The sequence below is a fragment of the Drosophila ananassae genome, chromosome 2R, assembly GCF_017639315.1.
Source record: "Drosophila ananassae strain 14024-0371.13 chromosome 2R, ASM1763931v2, whole genome shotgun sequence".
NCBI classification, from domain to species: Eukaryota; Metazoa; Arthropoda; class Insecta; order Diptera; family Drosophilidae; genus Drosophila; species Drosophila ananassae.
The window spans coordinates 16,700,657-16,723,975 of NC_057928.1; the positions used below are offsets into that span (position 1 = coordinate 16,700,657).

The 23,319-nt window shown below is 44.1% G+C and overlaps 9 protein-coding genes across 10 annotated transcripts; 2 read left to right on the forward strand and 7 right to left on the reverse strand.

Moving 5' to 3' along the window:
• The first annotated feature begins 448 nt into the window (after nt 1-448).
• LOC6506806 (cuticle protein 10.6) lies at nt 449-1,125 on the forward strand. The gene is made up of 2 exons (XM_001957168.4): nt 449-502; nt 570-1,125. The coding sequence occupies exons 1-2, from the start codon at nt 491-493 to the stop codon at nt 972-974; spliced, it is 417 nt and encodes a 138-aa protein (XP_001957204.1). The 5' UTR covers nt 449-490; the 3' UTR covers nt 975-1,125.
• LOC6493177 (keratin-associated protein 19-2) lies at nt 1,119-1,978 on the reverse strand. Its single transcript, XM_044714508.1, has 2 exons — nt 1,877-1,978; nt 1,119-1,745 (listed from the first exon to the last, which is right to left on the reverse strand). The coding sequence occupies exons 1-2, from the start codon at nt 1,886-1,888 to the stop codon at nt 1,368-1,370; spliced, it is 390 nt and encodes a 129-aa protein (XP_044570443.1). The 5' UTR covers nt 1,889-1,978; the 3' UTR covers nt 1,119-1,367.
• A 920-nt stretch (nt 1,979-2,898) lies between these two features.
• On the forward strand, nt 2,899-3,494 carry LOC6506807. Its single transcript, XM_032454203.2, has 2 exons — nt 2,899-3,042; nt 3,109-3,494. The coding sequence occupies exons 1-2, from the start codon at nt 3,034-3,036 to the stop codon at nt 3,364-3,366; spliced, it is 267 nt and encodes an 88-aa protein (XP_032310094.1). The 5' UTR covers nt 2,899-3,033; the 3' UTR covers nt 3,367-3,494.
• LOC116655810 (skin secretory protein xP2) lies at nt 3,488-4,477 on the reverse strand. Its single transcript, XM_032454202.2, has 2 exons — nt 4,367-4,477; nt 3,488-4,292 (listed from the first exon to the last, which is right to left on the reverse strand). The coding sequence occupies exons 1-2, from the start codon at nt 4,382-4,384 to the stop codon at nt 3,612-3,614; spliced, it is 699 nt and encodes a 232-aa protein (XP_032310093.1). The 5' UTR covers nt 4,385-4,477; the 3' UTR covers nt 3,488-3,611.
• Nucleotides 4,478-5,331: 854 nt separating this feature from the next.
• On the reverse strand, nt 5,332-6,652 carry LOC6493175 (extensin). The gene is made up of 2 exons (XM_032454870.2): nt 6,284-6,652; nt 5,332-6,222 (listed from the first exon to the last, which is right to left on the reverse strand). The coding sequence occupies exons 1-2, from the start codon at nt 6,299-6,301 to the stop codon at nt 5,443-5,445; spliced, it is 798 nt and encodes a 265-aa protein (XP_032310761.1). The 5' UTR covers nt 6,302-6,652; the 3' UTR covers nt 5,332-5,442.
• Nucleotides 6,653-8,368: 1,716 nt separating this feature from the next.
• On the reverse strand, nt 8,369-9,101 carry LOC6493174 (cuticle protein 18.6). Its single transcript, XM_001957163.3, has 2 exons — nt 8,998-9,101; nt 8,369-8,925 (listed from the first exon to the last, which is right to left on the reverse strand). The coding sequence occupies exons 1-2, from the start codon at nt 9,007-9,009 to the stop codon at nt 8,398-8,400; spliced, it is 540 nt and encodes a 179-aa protein (XP_001957199.2). The 5' UTR covers nt 9,010-9,101; the 3' UTR covers nt 8,369-8,397.
• A 2,153-nt stretch (nt 9,102-11,254) lies between these two features.
• LOC26514874 lies at nt 11,255-12,664 on the reverse strand. Its single transcript, XM_014910190.3, has 2 exons — nt 12,074-12,664; nt 11,255-12,004 (listed from the first exon to the last, which is right to left on the reverse strand). Exons 1-2 carry the CDS (start codon nt 12,092-12,094, stop codon nt 11,417-11,419), a joined length of 609 nt encoding a protein of 202 aa, XP_014765676.2. The 5' UTR covers nt 12,095-12,664; the 3' UTR covers nt 11,255-11,416.
• Nucleotides 12,665-13,040: 376 nt separating this feature from the next.
• On the reverse strand, nt 13,041-14,672 carry LOC6493173 (extensin). Of its 2 annotated transcripts, none has more exons than XM_032454459.2 (2): nt 14,581-14,672; nt 13,041-14,516 (listed from the first exon to the last, which is right to left on the reverse strand). In XM_032454459.2, exons 1-2 carry the CDS (start codon nt 14,590-14,592, stop codon nt 13,902-13,904), a joined length of 627 nt encoding a protein of 208 aa, XP_032310350.1. In that variant the 5' UTR covers nt 14,593-14,672; the 3' UTR covers nt 13,041-13,901. The 2 variants fall into 2 exon arrangements, with proteins under 2 accessions (XP_032310350.1, XP_001957198.1); XM_001957162.3 differs by having other exon boundaries at nt 13,066-14,513.
• Nucleotides 14,673-19,098: 4,426 nt separating this feature from the next.
• LOC6493172 (cuticle protein 10.6) lies at nt 19,099-19,838 on the reverse strand. Its single transcript, XM_001957161.4, has 2 exons — nt 19,741-19,838; nt 19,099-19,678 (listed from the first exon to the last, which is right to left on the reverse strand). The coding sequence occupies exons 1-2, from the start codon at nt 19,750-19,752 to the stop codon at nt 19,301-19,303; spliced, it is 390 nt and encodes a 129-aa protein (XP_001957197.1). The 5' UTR covers nt 19,753-19,838; the 3' UTR covers nt 19,099-19,300.
• Between the last annotated feature and the right edge of the window lie 3,481 nt (nt 19,839-23,319).

Sequence of the window (23,319 nt, forward strand, 5' to 3'; positions counted from 1 at the left end):
GCAATACTCTTGCCTCTCACCTAGTTCTAGATCATGGATGGGGAAGTATTGTTTTAAAAATTATATGATTCTATTTTAGTAACTATCATTTGTAGAAGTATCTGAAGGATTACCTTGATTTAAACCATTTTAAATTGCCGAAACCTCTTGGAAAGGGTATTAAGCCAAGTCTGAACCCATGCACACATCCGCGTTGTCTGGGGCGGGGCAAGGCGGTTCTCTGGCGAGTCCAGGTTGCGATTTCCATCTCGATACCCGACCGGCCAGCTTTGCATGTCGCTCTCTGGGCCTCTGATTTGGTTTTGGCCTCTCCGGCGAACAAAAGTAAAAGTGCATTTGGCAAAGTCTCTGGGCCAGATCTCGGGTCTCCAGCTTGGATCCGTTCTCGTGCAACATTTTGGCCAGGTCTTTGGGCTATAAAAGCATTTGTGCCCCACTCAGCGGCATTATTCAGCTTTGTGTTCTTGTGACGAGATCAACGAAACTCAAAATGTTCAAATACGTAAGTGGTTCTCTAAGGTCCTTTAAAGGTCCTTGATTGACTTCTTGGATATTTCGTTCATCTGCAGTTCGTGTTTGCCGCTTTCTGCCTGGCCAGCGCTGCCGCCGCTCCAGGATACCTGGGAGGATTGGCTGGCCCAGCTCTGCCCCTGGCCGCCGCCGCTCCGGCTATCTCCTACGGACACGCCCTGGCCGGTCCATCCATCGCCTCCTACGGACTGGCTCCCAGGATCCTCTCCCCCACCTTGGCCCATGCTCCGCTGGCTGCTCCGGCCATTTCCGCCTACGGATTGGGACCTAGGATTCTCTCGCCCTCTCTGGCCCATGCTCCTCTGAGCTACGCCCATGCTCCTCTCGGTCTGGCCCACGCTCCTCTGGCTGCTCCTTTGGGCGCCCCTCTGGGTTTGGGCTACAAGTCCATTGTTAGTCCCGCCCTGGCTGCTCCTGCCCTTGGACTGGCCCATGGATGGTAATCCCCTCATCAATGTTTCCTCTTCAAGAGCCGGAGAGAAGGAGGTGGAGTGAGACAGAGACAAAGTGGAGAAAATTGTACAAAAGAAAAACTAAAACCCAATTTCTAAAAAGTGAGTTTGAGTTAAAAATATATATCGTTTGAATTTAAAACAACGACTTTTTATTGAACTGATTACAAGGCTTAAGCTTCTTAATATTTATTCTATTAATTTCTACTACAGAATTTTGTTCAGTGTTTTTTGGTTTTATTGATTTATTGACTTGCTGAGTGATTGACTGATTAAGGCTATCGGTAATTTTTTTGATGTACTTCACTGCAAACTCTCACATGCTGCACGCTCGCCTTGACTCCACTTGAGTTCCATTTTATGGCTCTGGATGACATTGCTTCTCTACCAGCCATGACCATAGCCATAGCCCAGACCATATCCCAGACCCAGACCATGTCCGTAAAGACCGTGTCCATAGCCTCCCAGATAGCCGTGACCCAGTCCGTAGCCGCCCAGATAGCTCTTGCCAATGATGGTCTTGGAGATGATGGGGGCGTGGTAGCCCAGGCCCAGGCCCAAGCCGTGGTATCCGCCATAGTGGCCACCGAGTCCCAGACCCAGTCCCAAGCCAATTCCTCCATAGCCATAGCCATGTCCCAGGCCCAAGCCCAAGCCGATGCTGGGCGAAGGAGCCGGAGCAGGAGCGGGCTCTGGAGCTGGTTCGGGGGCAGGAGCTGCCAGGCAACTGACAGCCAGGCAGAGAAGGGTCATCAGTGTTAGCTGAAAGTGGAATATATAAAATATATTCTAAAATAATTGATATCCATTTGCTTATCCTATTTATGTTAAATATTTGGAACTTGTTATTCTCTTTTTTCAGTCCTTAGATATCCTTTGAAGCCCCTACTTACTTTTTGAAACATCCTGCTGTTTGTATTTTTCCTGCTGTCACTCTCCAAGCCGATCCAATTGTGTTGCTGTCACTTCTGCGGACATGGCTCTTTTATATTAGTCCCGAGTGCAGTGAATTACATCCCCAAGATGGACATCGATGATCTAATGAGCAGTGCAACATTGTAGATCTTATTCGCGGGACAAGTTGGCCGAGTTACTTAAGCAGCTTGCCACAAAGCCATCCTTAGTGGCTGCGGGAAATTAAGCCACAGACTGACACCTGTTTGGGCGGTGGCTGGGGCTTTGCCTTTTGGGCCTTCATTGTATAATCTGCAATCGAGTTTGGCATTTACCAGTTTACAATAGTTCCAGTTCCAGTTTTGTCTATGGCCTGTGGGCAGCTTAGATCTTGTGGGTGGCCTTTTGGAGTCATATGTTTTGACTCAGAACTGCTATTTTTTCTCTAAAAGGGGTCAATGTGCCAGAGAAGTTGAAGACTAGACTTTTAAAAAAGTCAACCTTTGAGTGGTCAGGTAACACTCTCTAAACTGGTTTAGTTGACTTTAATTAGCTTATCTTAGAGCCCCCATTTACCTTTGATCAAGGGTATGCCCTAAAATAATCAACATGCCGCGATTATAAAGACACAAAAGCCAAACTAATCAATTCTTAACACCTCCAAAAGGCAAGCTTCATAAAAATAGCACGAAAACGCCAAGATTGCATAATCATTTAAATAATTAAAAGTTTCAAAGACAATAAAAACGGGGAAACAAAGCCAGAGACCGAGAGACAAGCGACCAACTAACTCACAACCTATAAACAACCAAAAAATAAATAAAAACAGAGAAATGTAAAATGAAAACAACAACATTAAGCCATAATTAAGTGCACAAAAGAGTCAGTGACTCTTCAGCGACAGTCTTCGACGCTTTAAACTTGAACTTGAAAACGGGTTTCTCCGCAAAGGGGACCACGGCAGGGCCGAGACAGTCGGTAGTGGGAGATCCATGGCGGAGATGTTGCAACTGGTTCCCAGTAGCCGTGGAAATGCACCTGGGACCGGGGGAGTGTCAACCGGTTGCTAACTGTCCGGATGAGCCTATAAATTGATTGGCCTTCGACTGGCCGCGGCTTAGTCCAAGTTCAATCGGATCCAGAATAGCACCAGAGAATGTTCAAGGCAAGCTTCGAAGAGCACTCCCCCTAGAGTTCACTTTAACTTCAATCTATAATCTATATTTTTAAGGTTTTCATTATGTTTTCCCTGATGATGGGTGTGAGCCTTGCTGCCACGGTTATCTACCATCAGCCTGTGATTTATCACCATCCCTTGCCGGTGGCTGCCACACCTGAGGAGCTGGCACAACATCCCGGCTACACCATTGTGGCACCTCTCACCAAAATCGCCCATGTCACCTACGATTCTGTACCCATCTCACATACTCCCTATGAGCATGTTCCACTTTTCCAGCGGATTGGTCATGTGAAGCACAAAAGGTTCTAGGAGAGAATACTAACTTACCTTTAAGATTTAAAGAAATACTAGGTTAAAGATTAAATATAAAGAAACTTATTCATAATCCCATTTTCCCAGATCCAAAATCAATAAAACCCTTTTACTAAATTTAAAAATTCATTGTTTATTCACCAAACATTGTGCTCTCTAGGGATGAAAATTGGGACTAAGGCCTACAAGCTAATAGGACGGATGAAAGGGTGTTGATGCTGAGTGATCCTTGGGCTAACTCCTTAGAAGAAGTAGGGGGCAGGGGCGGCGAACTTGGGGGCCACAGCCAGAGGCGCGGGAGCAGCCAGAGGAGCGGCGAAAGGCGCGAATCCGAACTTGGCGGGGGCAGCGAAGGCAACTGGCGCCGGGGCGGGGGCGAATCCCAGAGGGGCGGCCAGAGGAGCAGCCACCGGGGCAGGGGCGGCGAAGGCTACCTTAGGAGGGGCCACAGCAAGAGCAGGAGCAGCCGGAGCCAGAGCCGGAGCAGCAATGGCGGGCAGACCGAATGGGATCTTGGCGGGAGCGGCGAAGGCAACTGGAGCAGGGGCAGCCACTGGCAGAGGAGCTGGGGCGGCGAAAGCCACTGGAGCGGGTGCTGGGGCGGCGAAGGCTACTGGAGCGGGAGCAGCTACAGGCACAGGCAGGGGGGCGGGAACGGGGGCGGCGAAGGCAACTGGAGCCTGAGCGGGAGCCACTGGGTAGGCCACAGCGTGGTTGATGCGATGGGCGTTGAAGCTGGAGGCGTAGGGGGCAACCACAGGAGCAGTGGCAACAGGAGCAGTGGCAACAGGAGCAGCCAGAGGAGCAGCCAGAGGAGCAGCCAGAGGAGCGGCCAGAGGGGCAGCCAGAGGAGCAGCCAGATGAGCTGGAGCATGGAAGGGCAGGAGACCAGCCTGGGCAGAAGCCACGCACAGAGCAACGAGCTGGAAGAAAATATATCCGAAAATTAGGATAATCCTGGAGCGATTCCTGGCTAGTGCCATCCTGCGAAACTCACCACAATCTTGGCGAACATCTTGCTTGGATTGAGGATTAGGATCTTGGGTGTGTTTAGCTTGAAGGCAGATCGAGCTGTGATATCCAACTGACCGATGGGCAATGCTTTTATAATTCTGCAACCCTTTGGAACATCCGTGGTCGGGCATACGAAAACACCTTGGAAGACTTTCTATATTCGGACTTGATGAAGGGCGTTTTTTTGTTTTTGATTTTGGGTTTATTTTTAGGCGATTGGTGGTGGATCGCTGTACTTAATAATCAATTGGTTACCTCTTACGTCGAACGCCCCCGAAAACTTTCATAATTGCACGCAATTCCCGACCATAACCTAGCCCAAGCCACTTTATTTTAGGGATTGGGCAAGATTTCGTTTTGACCAGCTTATGACAGTTTTGTTTTTGTCTTTTTGGCCAATGCGAGTGGGTGGTTGGGCTGACGGGCTGATGAGTTCGTAATTATTTGTCCAAAATACGTGCCACCCCGACCGACGCCTGGTTAAATCATTTAATTGAAATACCACTCTTTGGGCCATGTTTCTGTTTCGGTTTTGTTAACTTTTTTTTACCAACAATTGTCGCGTGTTTGGGCCGGGCCTGTGTCTGGAATTTCTGATTTGATTTCTTGTTGCGTGCAGTTGGAAATTCACTAACAACATTTCAGCGTCTGGCCAACGAGTGTATCTGTGTTAGCCCGATATTTGTGGCTTTACTCTTACAAGTGTTTGCTGAATAACTGAGACCCCATTTGGCGGCATTACGACGCGTCTGGTTCGTAATGAGAGACTGAATCAGATATCAGTTATGTTTCTTTTGGCTAATTTTATGTTGCAGCCAAGATTTGATCATTTCTACGTCATTTTCATTTTATTATTTTCAAAACCTATCCTATTATAGTGGAAAAATTAACAATTAATATGGAAAATCCCACTTTTCCTTTAAATAAATTTTAAACATTATTTTCATACTTTGTTTCGTTTTACTATAATTATTCGATAAATAGTTTCTATTTGATTATTGATTATTTTACATTTTCTACATGACTTTGATGACTCTTTGGTAAGGTTCTTGGACCATCTTAGAATATTCCTAACAGCGGGTGGTGATGGGCTTTCAACTTCAGGGGCAGCGCCTTCAGGTGGAGGTGGGGCTTGGCCAGCACCTTCGGGAAAAGGTATCCGACGGAGACCTTGGTGGTGGTGGTTTTGGGTCCTGGGATGGCTCGGTAGGTGGGTGCAAAGGGCACGGCCTCCAGAACTGGTGGCAGCACCTGGTGGGTTACCGTGGGCAGGTGCAGCTCCGGCAAAAGTGGGGCTGGTGCTGGAAGAAGTGGTGCTGGAGCCGGGAGAAGTGGTGCAGGAGCTGGGAGGAGCGCAGGACTGGGCAGAAGTGGTGCTGGAACTGGAGCAGGAAGAGGAGCAAAGGCAGGGGCCAGAGCAGGAGGTGCCGGAGCAAAGACAGGTGTAGGAGCTGGAGCATAGACCGGAGCAGGAGCTGGAGCAAAAACTGGAGTAGTAGCTGGAGCAAAAACTGGCGTAGGAGCTGGAGCAAAGGCAGGGCCAAGAGCTGCAGCAAAAACAGGAGCCGGTTCAGGTGCAGGGAGTGCTGCTAGTGGTGGAGGCCCATAAACCGGTGGTGGTGCTGGAGCAAAAGCAGGAGCCGGGGCCACACCGGGCAGCAAAGGAGCTGGGGGTGGAAGGACCGCTTCCTGCACCGCATAATCCAAGTGGTGCGGCAGAGCGTGCAGGGATTCCAGGTGGTTCAGATGATGATGTCCACCAAAGTGGTCAAAGTGGTGGTTGAAGTGGTGCGAGGGCTTAGCCCCACTGCCCACCAGGAGGAAAGCGAAGGCACAGGCCTGTTTAAAAATTAAATTTCAGTTCAATTAAGTCCTAACCTTTCGACTTCCTTGAACTCACCCAGGTCAGTTGCCACATCTTGCTTGGAGAGGGAGTGTCTTTGGTTTCTGAAGAGGATTAGCCTCGCGATCGATGTGCTCGACCTGTTGGCTCGACGTTCAATGTCTCTCCATTGTCCAAAGCTATTAATATTTATAGGGAAATTGAGCGGGCTCTTCAATCAAAGACTTGCACTTGCCTTTCTTCACTTTCATGGGTCTTTATGGGTTGGTGGTTGGATGGGCTGGCTGTGAGGCTTGGGTGAGGCAACCCAATCCGATTTAGTTGGTCAGCAGTGTCGTGACTGCCATCGACTGAGGGGCAATAACTTCTTGGCCGATTTGAAAGCACGGCCCATGATTATATAACCAAACCATAAGCCAAGCCGAAGCCAAACCTAGCCCAGGCATTGACAGATTTTCCAAAAGCGGAATATGATTATGATAACCCATAAATATTGTTTCGATCGTAAATAATAACCGATTGCGCTTTAGGTGGCAACGCAATCACCCCAAAATTTATGTTGATATGGGATTAAGCTTGGCTTCAATTTTTCTTAAAGGGAATTTAACAAATTTATTTATATTTAGAGAAAACATATTCTATTTATACATTTTGGGTATTTGCCTTTCTATATTAGTCTTCTGACTTGAATTTGATGATTGAAAATCATTCATTATAGGCACTCATTAGGAATAACATAATTTCCGAATTTATGGGTTCATTAAAATTTTACCCGGTTTGTTCTTCTTTTTAATGTTGCTTAGAAAAAAATTCTTTGATGGCTCGGTATGCCTCTCACAAATTTGTATTGTTTATTTTTTAATAGAGAATTTTTATATTTATGTTTACCTTTAACAATTGATTGGCAACCACTTTGTTGGCCAATAAAAATTGTGTCTCCTTTCTGGCTTTTATTTTGGTAAAATGACCAGAAATGTCAGTGACGTTATTCCAGCTTTTCAATTTCTTGGTAGGAAAATCTGCATAACTTGGCCAATACTTGGAAGATCCATAAACGTTATACCTTCCCGAACTTAGAACTCCGAGTAGCTTCATTCCCCATCAAAACCTGGCAACAAAAATTGGGACCCATTTTTCGAAATTTTTTAAAGGGGTACCATCATGATTTTGGCCAAAAAATGGTCCAAATTTTTTTCGTTTCACTTCTCCGATATTTTTATGGAGATAGAAGGGGAAAAGTTCTCCGATTTATAAATGGTATTCCGTTTTTCGATCGGTTTCAAAATAGTTAAGATATTCGCTAAAAACTGAATAGAAAGTTAAGATTTAGGGAAAATAAAAAAACATTAGAAACGCTGGTCCAGCTTTTCAATTTTCCTGGTAAGAAAATCTGCATAACTTGGCCAATACTTGGAAGATCGATAAATGTTATACCTTCCCGATCTCAGAACTCCGAGTAGCATCATTCCCCATCAAAACCTGGCAACAAAAATTTGGACCCATTTTTCGAAATTTTTTAAAGGGGTACCATCATGATTTGGGCCAAAAAATGGTCCAAATTTTTTTCGTTTCACTTTTCCGATATTTTTATGCAGATAGAAGGGGAAAAGTTCTCCGATTCATAAATGGTATTCAGTTTTTCGATCGGTAGTCTTAAATATGCAAAATGGCCATAATATTCGCTATAAAGTGTATCAAAAAAAACTTTTGACATTAATTTTTATCATTCGTTATTTAATGTTGGCCAAAACCCTTAAAAGCTTTCAATGTCTTAAATTTTAATTAAATTTACAGAGTGAAGGAGATTATAGCCCTGTTTTGGTTTAATGGTATTTCGATTTTCAATCGGTTAAGAAAAGAGCGAGATATTGGCGAAAATGTGTTACAAAAGTTTTAATTTTGAACAGTTGGAATTATTATGTGATCTGTCTTATAGAATTTTTGGCATTTCTATGATAAAAGAATACATAATACTCCTTGGATCCATTCGAAGTTACTTGATTATTGCATTTTTTATTTTGTATCCTGTTAATTCTAGGCATACTATAAATAAACTGTCTAGACATCATCAATATAATACACATTTTTTAAAAGATTTTTTTATTTCGATAATTATTTATTCATTTTTTTAAGATTTGTCTATATTTTTGCGCATTTGAGGGGATGTTTCCTTAGACAACCACTGGTGCGGGAGCAGCGGCAGCAAGGGGAGCGGCGTAAGGGGAGGCCAGGTAGGGGGAGGCGTAGGGGTAGGCGGAGTAAGCGGCAGCGGCCAGCGGGGCGGAGTAGGCGGCAGCAGTCAGAGGGGCAGAGTAAGCAGCAGCGGCCAGAGGGGCGGAGTAGGCAGCAGCCAAGGGAGCGGCGGTGTAGGGAGCAGCGGCCAGAGGAGCAGCAACTGGGGCAGCCAGAGGAGCGGCCACTGGGGCAGCCAGAGGAGCGGTGTACTTGGCCACTACGGCGGGAGCAGCGGGGATTCCGGAGACGTAGCGGCTGGAGTAGGGAGCGGTGAACTCAAAGGGGGCGGTGGTGTAGGAGGACAGAGTGCCGTCGTAGTTGTTGCGGACGTCCACCTGGCTGCTGCCACCAGCGGCGTACAGAGGAGCGTTGGCGTAGGCGAGAGGGGCAGCCAGAGGGGCGGCAAGGGGAGCTACCACTCCAGGTTTGGCGGCCGAGCAGGCGATGAGGGCGGCGATGACCAGCTGGGAACAAAGGAATATAAACATTATAGCATCCTGGTTATGGGGAAGTTATCCTTTCGAACGGAAACTTACAAACTTGTACATTTTGCTTGGTTGGTTGATTTTGTCTAAAGCTCTTGAGCGATAATGTTCATTTCCAGCCCAGTCAGTAGCTTATATAGCTCGTGCCCATATCCGTGCTCTTTTCGGGGACATTCTGTCTGAAGCTACTTTTGGTCGCTTCTTCAGGTGGCCCACCTGGCCGAGTGCCAGCCAGCATACATGATCGTCCATCGGCGGAGACGTGCTCCGCCTTCAATTGCCCAATATAATTTTCGGTATTGTCGGAAGTTGTCCAAGACGACGACTTTTATTCAAATACACTGAGAGAAATGGCAATCCTACAATCTATGAAACTGTATATTGCTTGTAATTGTCTCTCCCGGTGTGATGATCCAATTTGTATGCAATTGTGGGCCTGCGTTGGTGGCCACTCGGCCTGGCCCGCGAAACATAATTTGCAGTCTGTTTGGGCCATCAATGTTGCGATGTCTTGCATTGAATTGAACGCAATCTAAGCCAAATTGGCTATTAAAGACACTCTTCCCCTCTAGGCCCAAACACTTTGCCGCTAAATGTCTCATTAGTTCACTTTTTAATGGCTCGCCGGGTTGCCAATAAAACTCTGTCGTAAATTTCCCTCTCATCCTTGCCGCCTGGAGGTTGCTGTGGTTTTTGGCGTGTTCCAGTGACCTTGACGCCAACTGGCCACAGGATGTGATGGAGTTGCCGCCTCAGAGTTACTTCAGAATAGCAATCAGAAACCGGCTTGCGAACTTAATGAGCCATCTCTGCTTTCGGTCACGTGCTTTTTGCTGGCCTGGTCAACATCAGATGACTGCAGAAACGGCGAACTCGTAGGTTGCGATTTTCATTGTTGTGCTCTATATGTGGTGAGAGGTATTTTTCCAAGTTGAAGGGGCTTGTAAAAGGATTAATCATGATGGCACATAAAAAACAAAAGCCAGTTCTTATAGCCAATTTTTATATTTCCTTAATAGTTAACCCTCTTAATTTCCTTGGCCTAAGTGATTTAATTTTTTCATCAATCATTTATGAAAAAATTAAAAAGATAACTTGTTTGTTTATTTGCTAAAATATGTATTCCAAAAATTAATTAGCAGCGAATATTGATTTATGATTAATGTCTTCTGATTAGACTTAAACTAGATTTCTCTACTTAGTATCTAGAGCACTTAAAATAAGATTTTAAAAAAATGTAGACTTACCCCGTTTGAAAAAGGAATTCCATCGCCAGAACCTGAAACCATAAATCAGTTTTCCCAAAACAACAAATTGTCATTTATTTTAATTAGAGACCTTTGTCACGGCCAGAGCATCTCCATGTTGGCTTTAGCACTTTAGCTTCTGGAAACCGATCTGATCCGATGACGATACCAAGGCCGTTGCGATGACGAGTGGAGAGGCGAGAGATCGAGTTGCCCCACGCATGTAACAGTATTCCGCATCCGCATTGCTGCCACTTGCCATGGACTTGATTCAATCTCGGTATCCATATCCACAGGTGGTACAGTCCGACTTTCAGTGATGACCTCTTGTTAATTTCTGGATTGAAATTCTCAACCGATGACGCGTTGATTTTCCGGTGGAGTTAAGCACGGAAATACTTCTGCGCACATCTTCTCGACACCTCAACCCATCATCATCGTCACCTTTGCTGATCTTCAGTGGCACGGAGTGGATCAGAGTGCCAACCACTCACTTCCTAGTTAACCTTTCCGATTGAATTTAGAGCCTCTTCAGAAGCTACATACCCTGAAGAATTGTTTGGCTGCCGCCAGTACCGTTTGTTTTAATGGATTTTCGAAACTTAAATTTATGCAAAATATATTTAAATTCCTGTTTTTGTTTGCGAGGGAAAGCAGGTTCTATCCCCCCCATAACCGCGAAATATATATCTTTCTTTAAAGATCCAGATTCCCAGTTCCGTTCCCAGAACCCAGATCTGATCAATGACACTTGACTTTAATTGGCTTTCATAAATAAGAGTCGATAATCTTAGACAACGACTTGGATGATTTGTGTTTACAGCCCAGCGTTGTCCAATGCCAAGTTTAAGGCCCATTATGAAGTGATCTCTTGGCCCGATTTTTGTATGTAAATGGCCAGCTATTAAGGTGGCGGCGAGGAGAGTGAAAGGTGTAACTCTTCCAATGGACGAGAGACCTCTTGGCTGTCCGGTCTGCGCCGGCGCCGGCGACCTTCAAGCCATTATGCAAATGCAGTCTCTCTATCGATGGCAATGAGACGAAAAATGGCCAATAAAAACCAGACACACACTCTCGACCAAACTAAGCTTAGATGGCAAGTTTTATTAACAATATGTATTCACTACGAGGAGAAGTCAGTCATCGCTGTTTGATGATCAGTCGGGATGGCTTTTGTCTCTAATATTATTATTATTCTAATTGCTAATGAGGGCCAGTTGCTTTCAGCGCCTCTGTATCTGCGGTGTGCCGTAGGAGGTGAGTCCTGTGGTGTGTGGCACACTGGCGTAGGGGGCGCCGGCTTGCAGCGGCAACTGTGCCACATTCAGTGGTGCAATGCCAAAGGGCACTGGCAGCTTAAGATTCAGGGAGTTGGCATCCAAGGCGTTGGCAGTGGCAGCGGATGAGGCGGTGGCAGTGGCACTGGCGGGAATAGAACGTCCTGATGGCTTGGGCAGCTGCTGTATTGGCTGGGGAGGAGCTGGCGGCGCCACCTGTAGCTGTGATGAAGGTACTCCGAACACATAGCCCTGACTGGTCAGAGCCTGGGTAAAGGCGGCCTGTTCCAGGGCAGGCTCAGCAAACTGCCGGGCCACATGGTTGTATTGCTGGGGAGCCTTGGCCACCACCTGTTGGTATCGCTGCTGGGGCTGGGGCTGGGGCTGTGGCAGCCTCTGCACTGCCGGCCTATTGGGAGCCGGGTAGTGGTAGTAGGCCAACTGGGAGCTGGGGGTAATAGAATATTCCAAGTGCGAGACATCAGCCAGGCCGAAGCTGGCCAACTGCAGCAGCAGAATCCAGGCACAGGTTAACTGAAATTGGTTAACCAGAGTTTAAACTTTTCTGTTCTCAGACACACACTCGACGAAAAACACACTCACTTTAATTGCCATTTTTAACATAGTTCTTGTTCTTAGTAATGAATTGATATTTTTTAACCGTCTCTGGATATGTTTTTTGATCGAAGATGTTCGCTGGCACAGCTTTGGCAGCTGATTAAAATTTGTAAGCCAGCTGAAGATGCTTTTTATATGCGTATCCGAGGAGCGCGATCGGTTCTCAGACCATCCGAGCAGTCTCCCTCTCTCTCTGTCTATACAAATCGCCCCGTCTCTCTCGGCCCCCCTATTTCTGTCTCTTTTGATGCTACTTTTTGGCTGTGAATGTTTAAGCCAACGCTTGAGTGCAGGCCAAGACGAAGCTTTTTGGCATTTTGTTGCCTTTGTTTATTTGCTTTGTTTGTTTGTCAGTTGACTCAACAAAGCTGTTGCCGTGCAGTCTTGTCTATTGATAATATTGATATTTGGCTTGCCTTGCTTATAAATCAATGTTGGTCATTTTTATTGGCATCCGAACTATGCAACATATCGAATTAGCAGCGGCTTAGTGCGATATATTTGGAGGGTTTAGGCCGCTCCACCCCTTCCAGTCCGCCCCTGTTCTCAGGCATGTCTATGGCATTTGAGCTTATTAAACACAAATCAAGTCGAACGTCATGTGACAGGAGCCAGAAACGCGGCCCAAACATAAACGCCATTAGCCCCCAAAACCGAAACAGAGGTGAGGACTTTTGACGCGGATTGGCGCGAGATTTGCATGCTAAAGACCCGATTGTTGGATCCAATTTCCCCTCCTGGGGACGGGGGGCATCTCTTCGCAGATTGACCTCAGCCGGTGGGGGTACTGGCCAAAATCTATGCGCATCTAATTTTAAATAACACTGGGAGAAAAACGGGGAGATATTTTTAAGAATAGAATTCTAATACCTAACCATTTATGCTTTTATAAGCATGTTGTAAACAGATTATTAGTTATTTTATCTTATTTCAAATATTTTATATGCATTTTATTAAAAAAATGTATCAATTATTTATTATAAATGACTGAATACTTAACTTAATAATTCGTTAAGCTAATTTAAACAAATTTTAACGCCTCTTTCCGACAACTTACGAACACGGAAATGGCAAGCTGGGTGCCAAAAAGCGAATATTTTTATGTAAATAAGACCTGCCTTCATGGTTTATAAAAATATAGGTAAAAGGCTAATAGAGAAGCTATGATTAGGGATTAGAAAACAATATTTTATGTAGATTAAAGACACCTATTTATTGTTTATTATTTAAAGATCTATTTTCAAGGTTTTCAATTGCAAATTCAAAGGCAAATGATTTAAAGCTCTGTGTTATTATTATTTTCAGTATTATTATTTATTAGCTAAGAAAGAAAATATTTAAAATATAATATAACTACATTTTCTTTTTTAGTGTAAACAAGTTAGTAATCTTTCATCTCGAAAACCGTTTAAACTGTTGACCCAATTGGCCGGCTCTCTTGGCTCTTTATTGAGTTAGGTCAGTTGGTCAGGGGTTGGTTGGTGGTGGTGGAGTCGTTGGACTAGACTAGAGTCGCCAGATATTATATGTCTATATCTCGGGGCTCTCTCTCAGTGTCAGGCCTCGCCTTTGACCAAAATTGGCGATGCCGAAAATTGCTCGGAACCATGAAAACATCTGAATTATTTATGGGCTTCAGTATAAGCATAATTAAATCGATAAGCTGCGCGTTCTTCGCATAAATTTTGAGTCGCGGATAATACAAAACATAACAACATTATTTAGATTTAATTAATTGCTAATTTGAGGAAATTATCATTCATAGTTATGCATAATGAGCCCGCGGATCATCACGCATCTGGGATGTCTTGAGTTACCAGCCCTGAGCGCTGTAGGGCGAGGGAGGTGGGCCGTAGACAGCCGCTGGAGGGGGGGGTGGTCCGTAGACAGCAGCCGGGGCGGACGGAGGTGCCCCAAAGTGGAGCTTGTATCTTCCGTAGGAGTGTGGAGCTGAAAATCGGAAAGATGCCGGTGGGGCGGCATAGTTGCTGAGGAACTGTGGTTGCGCCGGAGCCAAATGGGGCACTGGTGGTGCAGCGAAGCCCGTGTAAGTGGTGGTGGTGGTGGTTACTGGTGCTCCCAGGGAGTACCTGATGACTGGCGGGGGTGGGGGCGCCGCATAGGCTGTGGCATACTTGAATATAGCCGGTGGGGCGTGGTGGACTGGGGCGGCATAGGCTATCGCCGATGGTGGAGCACTGAAGGCGGCGGGAACGGTCACGGTATCCGAAACAGGAACAGCCACGGGAGCGGGAACTGCAACTGGAGTAGGTACGGCCACAGGAGTCGGAACTGCCACTGGCGAGGGCACGGGAACGGACACAGGAACCGGAACTCCCACAGGAACTTCAACTTGCTGAGGTCCATGAAAGAAGCTTCCAAAAGCAGGTGAAACGACACTCAGCACCGCACATAATACAATATTCTGCTTGAAAATAAATAATATTTAAATACACTTTTTAAACCACTCTTTTTCAATCACTTGCTCTTACAATTTTGAACATTATGCTTTCTTCCGCTTTCGATTTCCGTATTAAGTCACTTCTGCCCGACACTTTCACACGAAATGAATCGATTTTCGGTGACCATTGAAGGTTTATATACCACAATATATGTACCGGGCTCTCATTATGCTAATTTTGGGGGCTGTCAGTGGGTGGAGGGGCAAGGAAACTAGAGGCGATGAGTTAAAACTCCATTAAGGGATCTGCGCACGACGTGCAATCGACAAGCGAATCGTGCGGCAAATGCATGCGACAAGTTTTGCAATTCCTCCCATCAAACACAGGAGCCGGGTAAGGAAGGGGGAAAGCGGATCACACACCTTCAAGTGGGTTAATTAAGTTGCAACATTTCATTATTTTATAATGGGTTTCTTAAGTACAACATGTCAGCACTCTTTAAGCTCAAGGTGCCAATTATACAAATGTTTCTTAAACGAAGAAAGTTTTCTATTTCTCTTAGCTATTTAATTTGAATCTATGAAGATCCTAAAATCTCTACAAAAATTAACCATTAAAAATGTATAACTTAATATAAATAATAATAGGCTTAACATACTCCTCTGGCAAAAGTCACATATATATTTGTACCATAAAAACCACAGTCTTTAAATAAAATCTCAAGAAAATCCCCACATAACTCTCTATAATTTTCAGATTACTTTAAGATACAATATCTTTTTGATAGCCAACCCGATAAGCCAGCCAACTTCAGTGGCCATTAGCATACCCATTTGTCCAAAGCCCACTGCAACTTTGGTTTAACTTTTACCGCCGCCTTCGGTTGCAGCGAAAAAAGACACAAACCGAGTCAGTGATCACGTTCCAGGCACCTTTTTATGCCTTATGACTCTGATTGATGGCCGTTGCCGAAATATAAATGCCAAAATATCACACGCCAGTTAAAAGTCGATTTATTACCACCGCCAACAAAGCCGGGCTGGCACTTGGAAGCTCTCAATTAGCCGGCAAAAGCCCGAAAGCAGGCAGCAGTTTCTCCGGAGGAACCGAGCAGCCCGAAAGTGGACTCACATAAAAGGCGAATCTGTCATAAACAGGCGAAGCTCCCGCACGGGCGGCCAATTAAATTTTGGCTGCCAAATGCGCGACACGCGCTCATCGAAATTGTCAACAAAACAATGAAAATTGGGTGGGGGAAGGAGCAGCAAAGGCAAGGATACTTTGCAAGATGTTTAACTGCCCTGGGAAATTATGGAAAATCAAAAATCGATATGTGCACCTTCGCTGAACTGAAAAGCCACGAGCTGCTCGAAGAGAGGGAGGCGAATTTTCGCGATTTTCCACGAGTGGAGCACACGCCCAAACTCTTAAGCGATTTTCATCGCCTTTGTGCCGTTGGCAACAGGTGCTTGGGAGGGCTCGATTCCTTCAGGCAGCAATCCTTGTAACGTAATTCTCCCTAAATCGCTGCACGTGTTTCCCAGCGACAAATGCGAGTTAACTTTTTTATTGGGGTGACATAGGGCAGTACCTCGAATTTGGGCAAAATGGGGGCTCGTATCAGGACTTTGATGTCGCACCTGATTTGATTTTGACAATTTATTGAATAAACACAAGTTATTGGCTAAAATTTAGGGAATGCAAGTAATAGGCTCATGATTTGTTGCGTAATTAAAGCTTAAAGGCCTTTGAAAGATAGTATCTTTGAAACTATTTCTGATTGACATCCTCTTCTCTAACCCACTCAGAAAGTAAACCAATAAACTCAGCTTAGATGTCCTATGAATGCCCGTCTTGATTGCACTCTCAATTGAAATATCAATGAAACTATCATTTGATATTTTTAGACTTTTATCCTCCTCCGGCACATTGCTCATACGCAGAGTGGGCAGTCAACGAACTCGGCAAGGACAAGCCAGCACTGGACGCATCAGATTATCGAGTGCAAATCCCTTCCAGAAACAATAACTAAATAATCAATAACGGAGGTGTCAATGTCCTTTCACAAGGTCACATGCTCGCTCCGGCGATTGCATTTCCCAGTACGTGCAACTCCTACGGCAAGGATCCTGGCTTGGCCAGGAACTAGTTTGACCTCTGAAATTAATTTTCTATCTTGTTGTGTCAACCTCCACCCCGGAGTCTCGCCCCCAGAATCGGATTTCAATGCTAGTTTTAATTGCAGTGCCCCAGGATGGCACGAGTGGAGTGTGTGATGCGATGGTCCTGCATCCCAGCAGAGGTCCTTGCCCCCGTTCTTGGGGCAGTGGCTTGTTAATAATTCAAAGCAGAGCAAAATGCAGAAAGCAACTCATTTTCCACATGAATAATTCAATTAAGCTTAGCATACTCTATGGCTAGCCAGAAAAACTCAAAGAAGAATACCCAGAAACCCAATCCGAGATTTTTGAGCCAAAACTCAAGAGAGGGAAAAACAGCAGGTGTGCGTGGATTCAATTGGCGAGGCTGTGGGAATACGCTGGGAGGTGCATTTTGTAGTAAGTGTGCCATGAGAGCACCTGCCACAAAATGCATCCACTTAGTGCCACTCGTCACTCGCGGCTGGAATGAATATTCAATGGCCTGGGAGATGTAGGAAGCACCTCGGCTTCTGCCCACCTTTGTCTGCCAAATTGGCGAAGGTTGTTGCCAAATTGTCGCATGACTAGCTAACGGTAACGCCGTCTTGCCAGACTTACCTGTGTAATTATGATATGGTTTATGATCGCGGGACATAATTTATTCGCAGTCGGCCCGAGACAAATTAAACTAGTCTTGGACACAATTGAGCTTCGTACTTGCCAAGGTCGAAGAGCCACCAACAATGGCTTATTGTTATGGGCGCCATGAATTATAAATAATAAATATTTTTTAGCCAACTCCACCGTAAATCCGTTTTTAAATTGATTTCCACTTTGATGCTGCAGGCGTTAAAATCAATACAAGACTTTTCAATTTTCGCATGAATTATGGGACTATGTCTGTGAGTGTTTTTGGCCAGAATTAGCCGACTGGCTAAAAAGGTAATTAAGTGACTCAATTCACTTTTGGTCAGTTTTTGATGTGCTCTAATTTTTCACTTGCGAAACTGGGCAAAATGCATTTTGTCGAGACATTTGGCCAGGCATTAATAAATAGATATTTCGACGCACTTTTCTTTCTGAAACTGTGGCAGTGCCCCCCTCCCAGCTGTTGGCCATTCCCCCTCCTGGCGCAAATTTTGCCGGTCAACCTGTTGACGGGCGCACGCGTTTGTCGCTTGAGTCTTTCGTCTGTCCGCGATGATAATTTCCAGGTGGACAGGGGGCGGGGAGTCAGGGAGTCCGGTGGCAGGCGTTGCAATAAAACAATTTTTTTCGGTATTTTGTTTTTTCCTTCAGAAATTTCAAAACACTCGACGGGATTCGTTAGGAGTCCAGCTAGAGTTGCTCAAGAAAAATTAATTTGAAGTGCAATTGAATGCGGAATGGGTGGTGAAGTGAATTAATGGTTCAGCGATCGAAAAACAAACAGGTCGATTGGTGTGAAATATTCGTCAATATTCGAATTTGATTTTAATTTACTTTAAAAGGTTCTGAATGTGTAATTTTCAATGGGCTGATTTCATTGTTTCCTGAACTAAATTATCAGATTGTTGGAAACATATTATATTTTGATTTCTGGTAAAGGTAACTCAGCTTTTCAAAACTAGTAGCTTCTTTAATTGGAAATAACTGGTCAAAACTGGCAATTGGGCAATTTATATGTAACCATTCGTTTTAATCTTTGACTAACGATTCAAAGTCAAACAATTTAAAAAATGCAGGGCTAAAATAATTTACTTTTTGTGCTTCCCACAAAACTTTGAAAGACTGTTTTTTATAGCTTTTTTTAATGCGAGAAAAGTTAATAAATAGTTACTAGCTACTATAATATGAAAATCATATAAAAAATAATTGTATGATACAAAAAATCTAGATACAGTCTAGATACAATAAAGTTTGTTTTCTATATTATCTTTTGTAATTTTAGTGAAATTTAACAACCAATTTTTGGTTTCTCTTTTAAAGGAAAGGATCTCATAATTAATACATAAAAGACTCATACGTAAAAAGAAAATAATTTGATTCTTTGAGTTTCTTTTTTATTAATATTTCTATAAAAAATATGGAAATAAGAGTTCTTTTAATTGCAAAATTATTTAAAAGAACAATTGTTACAATTTAAACAGAAGATAAAAAACGTTGATACAGTAAACCATCAAAAAATTAATATTTTATTAATGTAATGATTGAAAAAAAGGCTCTTTAAAGCCACTTTATCCCTTAAAAAAATGTATCCTTTCCCAAGGCTTGCTTCTTCAATTTACTTCTTAATTAATTGACCCGAAAAAAATAATCAATACTAGTATAACTTTTTTTAGATTTATCGTTTATTTACAGAAAGTGTCGAAGCCACTGGTGCATTGCACTCTATAACAAAATCAACGAAACTTGATCCTCCTTCAATCTCTCGCTCTCGCCGCCTCCCAGTCGGAGTATCCTTAAGGTCTCTAGGTGTCTCTGTCTCTAGTTTGGGTTTACGGGATGTTACTGGGGGATACTTTTGAAATTTGTACACAATTCAAGGCCCATGGGCCTTTGCGATTGCCTCTGACTACGAAATGCAAATTCCGCACTTTGACCGCAGCAAAGTACGAATTATCCATCGGATGTGGGTTTGGGTCGTCCTGGTCGTCATTGGGGCTGGTCAGATGGCGCTGGCCAGGTCCTTAGTGCAGGTATCCGTGTCCGTAGCCGGCGTAGCCCAGGCCGTAGCTGCCGTATCCGCCGTACGAGCCGTGGTAGGTGGAGGTGGTGTGCAGAGCAGGGGCAGCATGGACCAGAGGAGCAGCATGGACCAGAGGGGCGGCGTGTACCACAGGGATGGCCTTGGTGGCCACCTTGTAGGTGTTGGCGTAGGAGGTAGCCACGGGGTGGGCCACGGCGATGGGGGCAGCGTAGCTCTTGATGATCGGGGCGTGGGAGATCACGGCGGGAGCGGCGTAGGCCGGAGCCAGGGCGGCGCCGTAACCCAATCCGTAGCCATGGCTGTAGGGGGCGATCACTCCGGCATTAGCCACGGCGCACAGGGCAGAGATGAGGGCAATCTGCGGATTAAAATGTACTTTAATCTCATCCAAGGGATATCCTTTAATCCTTTTCGGCTTACCAGTTTGAACATTTTGCTGGTTTTTGGAATGCTTCGACTTCTTGACTGAAGAGCTGAATGTGTTATGCTTAGACGTCTCAAGTTGCCGTGTTATTTATACTCGCAACATGAGAAATATTCTGACGAACCTGGCCAACAGAGCGAGCGGGAGAGGGCTAGTTGGAGGGAGAGAGCGAGGGAGCACGCCCCTGCCAAAGCTTTGTGAATTCGCCGACCGCCAGATCGCAAAAGAGATCATTCGTGTCGCACCGATCGGTCACGCGTTGTTTTTTCCCCCTCTTGGCCAGGTTTTCATGGAAAATCTCTGGGGCTGCTTAATTCAATTTGTAGTTGTTTTTTCTTCAGTTTTTTACCAGCTATTGTTGATTTCCATGGGGCTGCAGTTTTTCTGGCGGAAACTTTTAACGAATATACCCATTTCTGTGTGGAAATAGCAATTGTTTACTAACGGTTTCTGGCACTTTTGGGTATATCTTTACCGTTAACTAGTCTTTAGTTTTTAAGCTTTTAAAAATAAATACCTAGGATTAGTTTATTACTTTAATTGCGGCTTTAATTGGTATCTTATTAGTGAGTAACTATTAAAAACTAATCACTTAATATATCATGGAACTATTGTTCACTATTTAAGTGGTTTAAAAATTAATTTTCAGTTTATATATTAAACATTTTATTATATATTTTAAATAATCTTCAAATTGAAGGGAAAATTTTCCATATTTTTCAAGATATAAGCTATATAATCTACCCCCATTTGCTCCATATCCTTTTGGCTTGATTCTAATCCAATTTAATACGTCTAATTCCTTTCTAAATGCCAACACGCACTTGATTATCAATCAGCTTGAGCAGCCGATTGACTGACTGACAGCTCATTACCGATAGAGAGATCCGTAGGTGTGGAAAATGCTGTTGCACATGCAAATGATCAATCGGAGCTGCCTCTCCACGCACCAAATAAACTCAAGCGCTCCGTGAAAAATTGCTCACTTTAATAACTGACAAACAGAGAGTGGAGATTGGCCAGGCTAACAGCGGGGAGATTGGACAGTTTACGCCTAAGAGCCAAGAAAACAGCAGCTGCCTGCCGGTCTGCCTGTATTTTGCATGCATTAATTTTAAACTGATTTGTTATCGCGCACATGGCGTATGCGTAACTTGGGTGGAAGGAGGAAAATCAATTGGAAACAGAGCTAAATCATATTCAGCGCATTTCGAATGGCCTGCCAGATTTCCTAATAGCCGTGCTTAATTCGATCATATCTCGAAATCTTTCAGAACAGAAGGCGCGAAAAGAATTGCAAAATATTGGACGTCGGGCCTTGGTGTTTCTTATATCAAAGTCTTGTATCACAAAGTTTAGAGTTCTCCCAGGGCGAACAAAGCCCGGCTTAGAGTCTAAGGTTTATGACTCATAAATCAATAAACAATTACTGCTGGCGACAATTCTTTGGCTTTGACCCTGGCCATCTGATTGGCCGCTGATCGGAATATCTGCATATCAACGGAGCTTAGTGCCGACTAACCTGAGCTAAAATGGAAACCCTTCACCAAGCCAACACCTCGTGATTTTCGGCCAGAGGCGTTATGCAAATATCAGCCAAATTGTCGCATAAATCTAAATCGAATGCGGCTTGATTGACACCAAACAGGATGCCAAATTGCGTGGCTATATCGATCGAACCACATCCACAAATATAACCACCCACTCTGCGGTGCAGTTTTGGGCTAGGTCTTGCGGCCTGGTGGTCAGCTCTGTTGGCCTGTAATTGCATTTTAATGGCCTCCCAATTGCATTGGCCAATATCCACATTCGATTCCATACCATACAGCATACGGTCGAGTTGGATTCGCATTTCCCAAGCGACGCCCAAAAAACTTTGATTGCCAACAAATCATTCAAAAGTCGAAATTAAAAGCCGTCAATTTTCCAAGTCATACCAACTCCCCTCGACTATATGTCTTTTCTTTCGTAATTTATGTGATTTTTCTGGGCGAATTCTGGCGAAGGAAATTTCCCAAGTCTGGAATTTTGTTAGCATTTCATTTGGGCAACTGACTGACTACCTTGCGACCGCAAAAAGTTATTATTTAATTTGTTATAGTTTTACATAATTGTTGGTTGGGTGGCTCGGCAATTTGCATAGCGTATTTTTTTGAGGTGACTACCATCTGTGACTCTAGTGTGGCCAATTAAGTATTAAGTATACCACATGGTGTCCGCCACTCGGTCAAGGTCGTGCTTACTTCAGCCTTTGTCACAATGTCGTGCACATATTACACTCTGCCATGTAAAATGCGAGTCTGGCTACAATTATTATTTGTTTTTAAATGATTAATTATAAGAGCAACAACTGCCACAGCCGCGGTGTTGACAACTGCCAGGCAAGAAACTGTAACAATGGCTAGAAAAATATGTAAGCCTGGCTTTGGGATTATCAAAGTGAGATACCCTAAGAAAAATATTATTATTAAAGGTATAGATTGCCATAAACTTAGTCTCTAATATATTATACACTTATGATAGAATTTATGCTCTAACTTTGTACCTAAAACAAATATTAAACCTCTACCTTTTCCATTCTCTTCTAAAAGCCAAACTAAATTAGCCATATTTTTTAATGAGTCGCAAATATCATGCCGTGACTGAATTCCTAGGGTAGCAATCAGCGATTTGTTTTCCCAGACATAGCTGAGAAAAGCTCTAGAAAAATACTCGCCGACAGAGAGCTATGTTTTCATTAATGGAATTAAAGTGAGCTAAGGTGGATTATACCCCCTATTTTTTTCGCCAGCCCTCCTCGGCAGCTACTGTACTTGGCCAGAGCTGTGTTACCTTCAGTTTCGCTCGAGGTTGGGCCAACAATTATCATTTGCAAAGTTGGTTTCATTTCGCTTTGAAGTTCTTTTTGTGCGGGGACATTGCGCAAATGGCTGTTGGCACGTTTTGGTTTCCCTAGCTCTATACTTCTTGATCAATCTCTTGAATGCCTAAACTATTTTGGTCACAGATCATTTGACAGCTTCACTGCAAAGTGTTTTCAATGCAAATACTCAAAGTGGAGCTCTGTTTCATAATTAAGTAGTTAGCTTGGAGTTCAAATTGGCCAAAAACAAAACAAAAAACACTAACGCCCATGTTCTGTGCTCGTAAATTAAAGTTGGTGTGTCGCCAAAGTGCATGCAAATTATTTTTGGCCACCGAACCACAAAGATTTATGCGAGGGGCTGTCCAAATTATTTGTTCTCGATTAGTGACTTTTAATTGAATTTATAGTACTACCTCTTTTCGTGTGGGTGCTATCGGCTCTCTACCCCTTTGTTTTGAGATTTCATTAGATTCTAATGCACCTAATTTGACTTTCACTTTTTGCTACTTCTGATTGTTCTCAGATCCGAGATTGTTCTAGAGCAATTCGGTGACTTGTGTGGTTACTCACCCTGAACTTGTGCTGAAATCAAATTACTGGGCGAGATCCAAGCATGATTGCACACACCTGTGAGGGGGCAGTATCCAGTGGATACATATTTATCTCTGCCAGAGGTGAGACAAGATACAATGGCGATTAGTGAGGCGTT

Coding starts and splice junctions, on each gene's coding strand:
- LOC26514874 (XM_014910190.3), bottom strand. CDS start 12,094: ATGTTAAAAATGGCAATTAAA. Junction 12,005..12,073: donor TGTTAAAAATGGCAATTAAA/GTGAGTGTGTTT, acceptor AACCAATTTCAG/TTAACCTGTGCCTGGATTCT.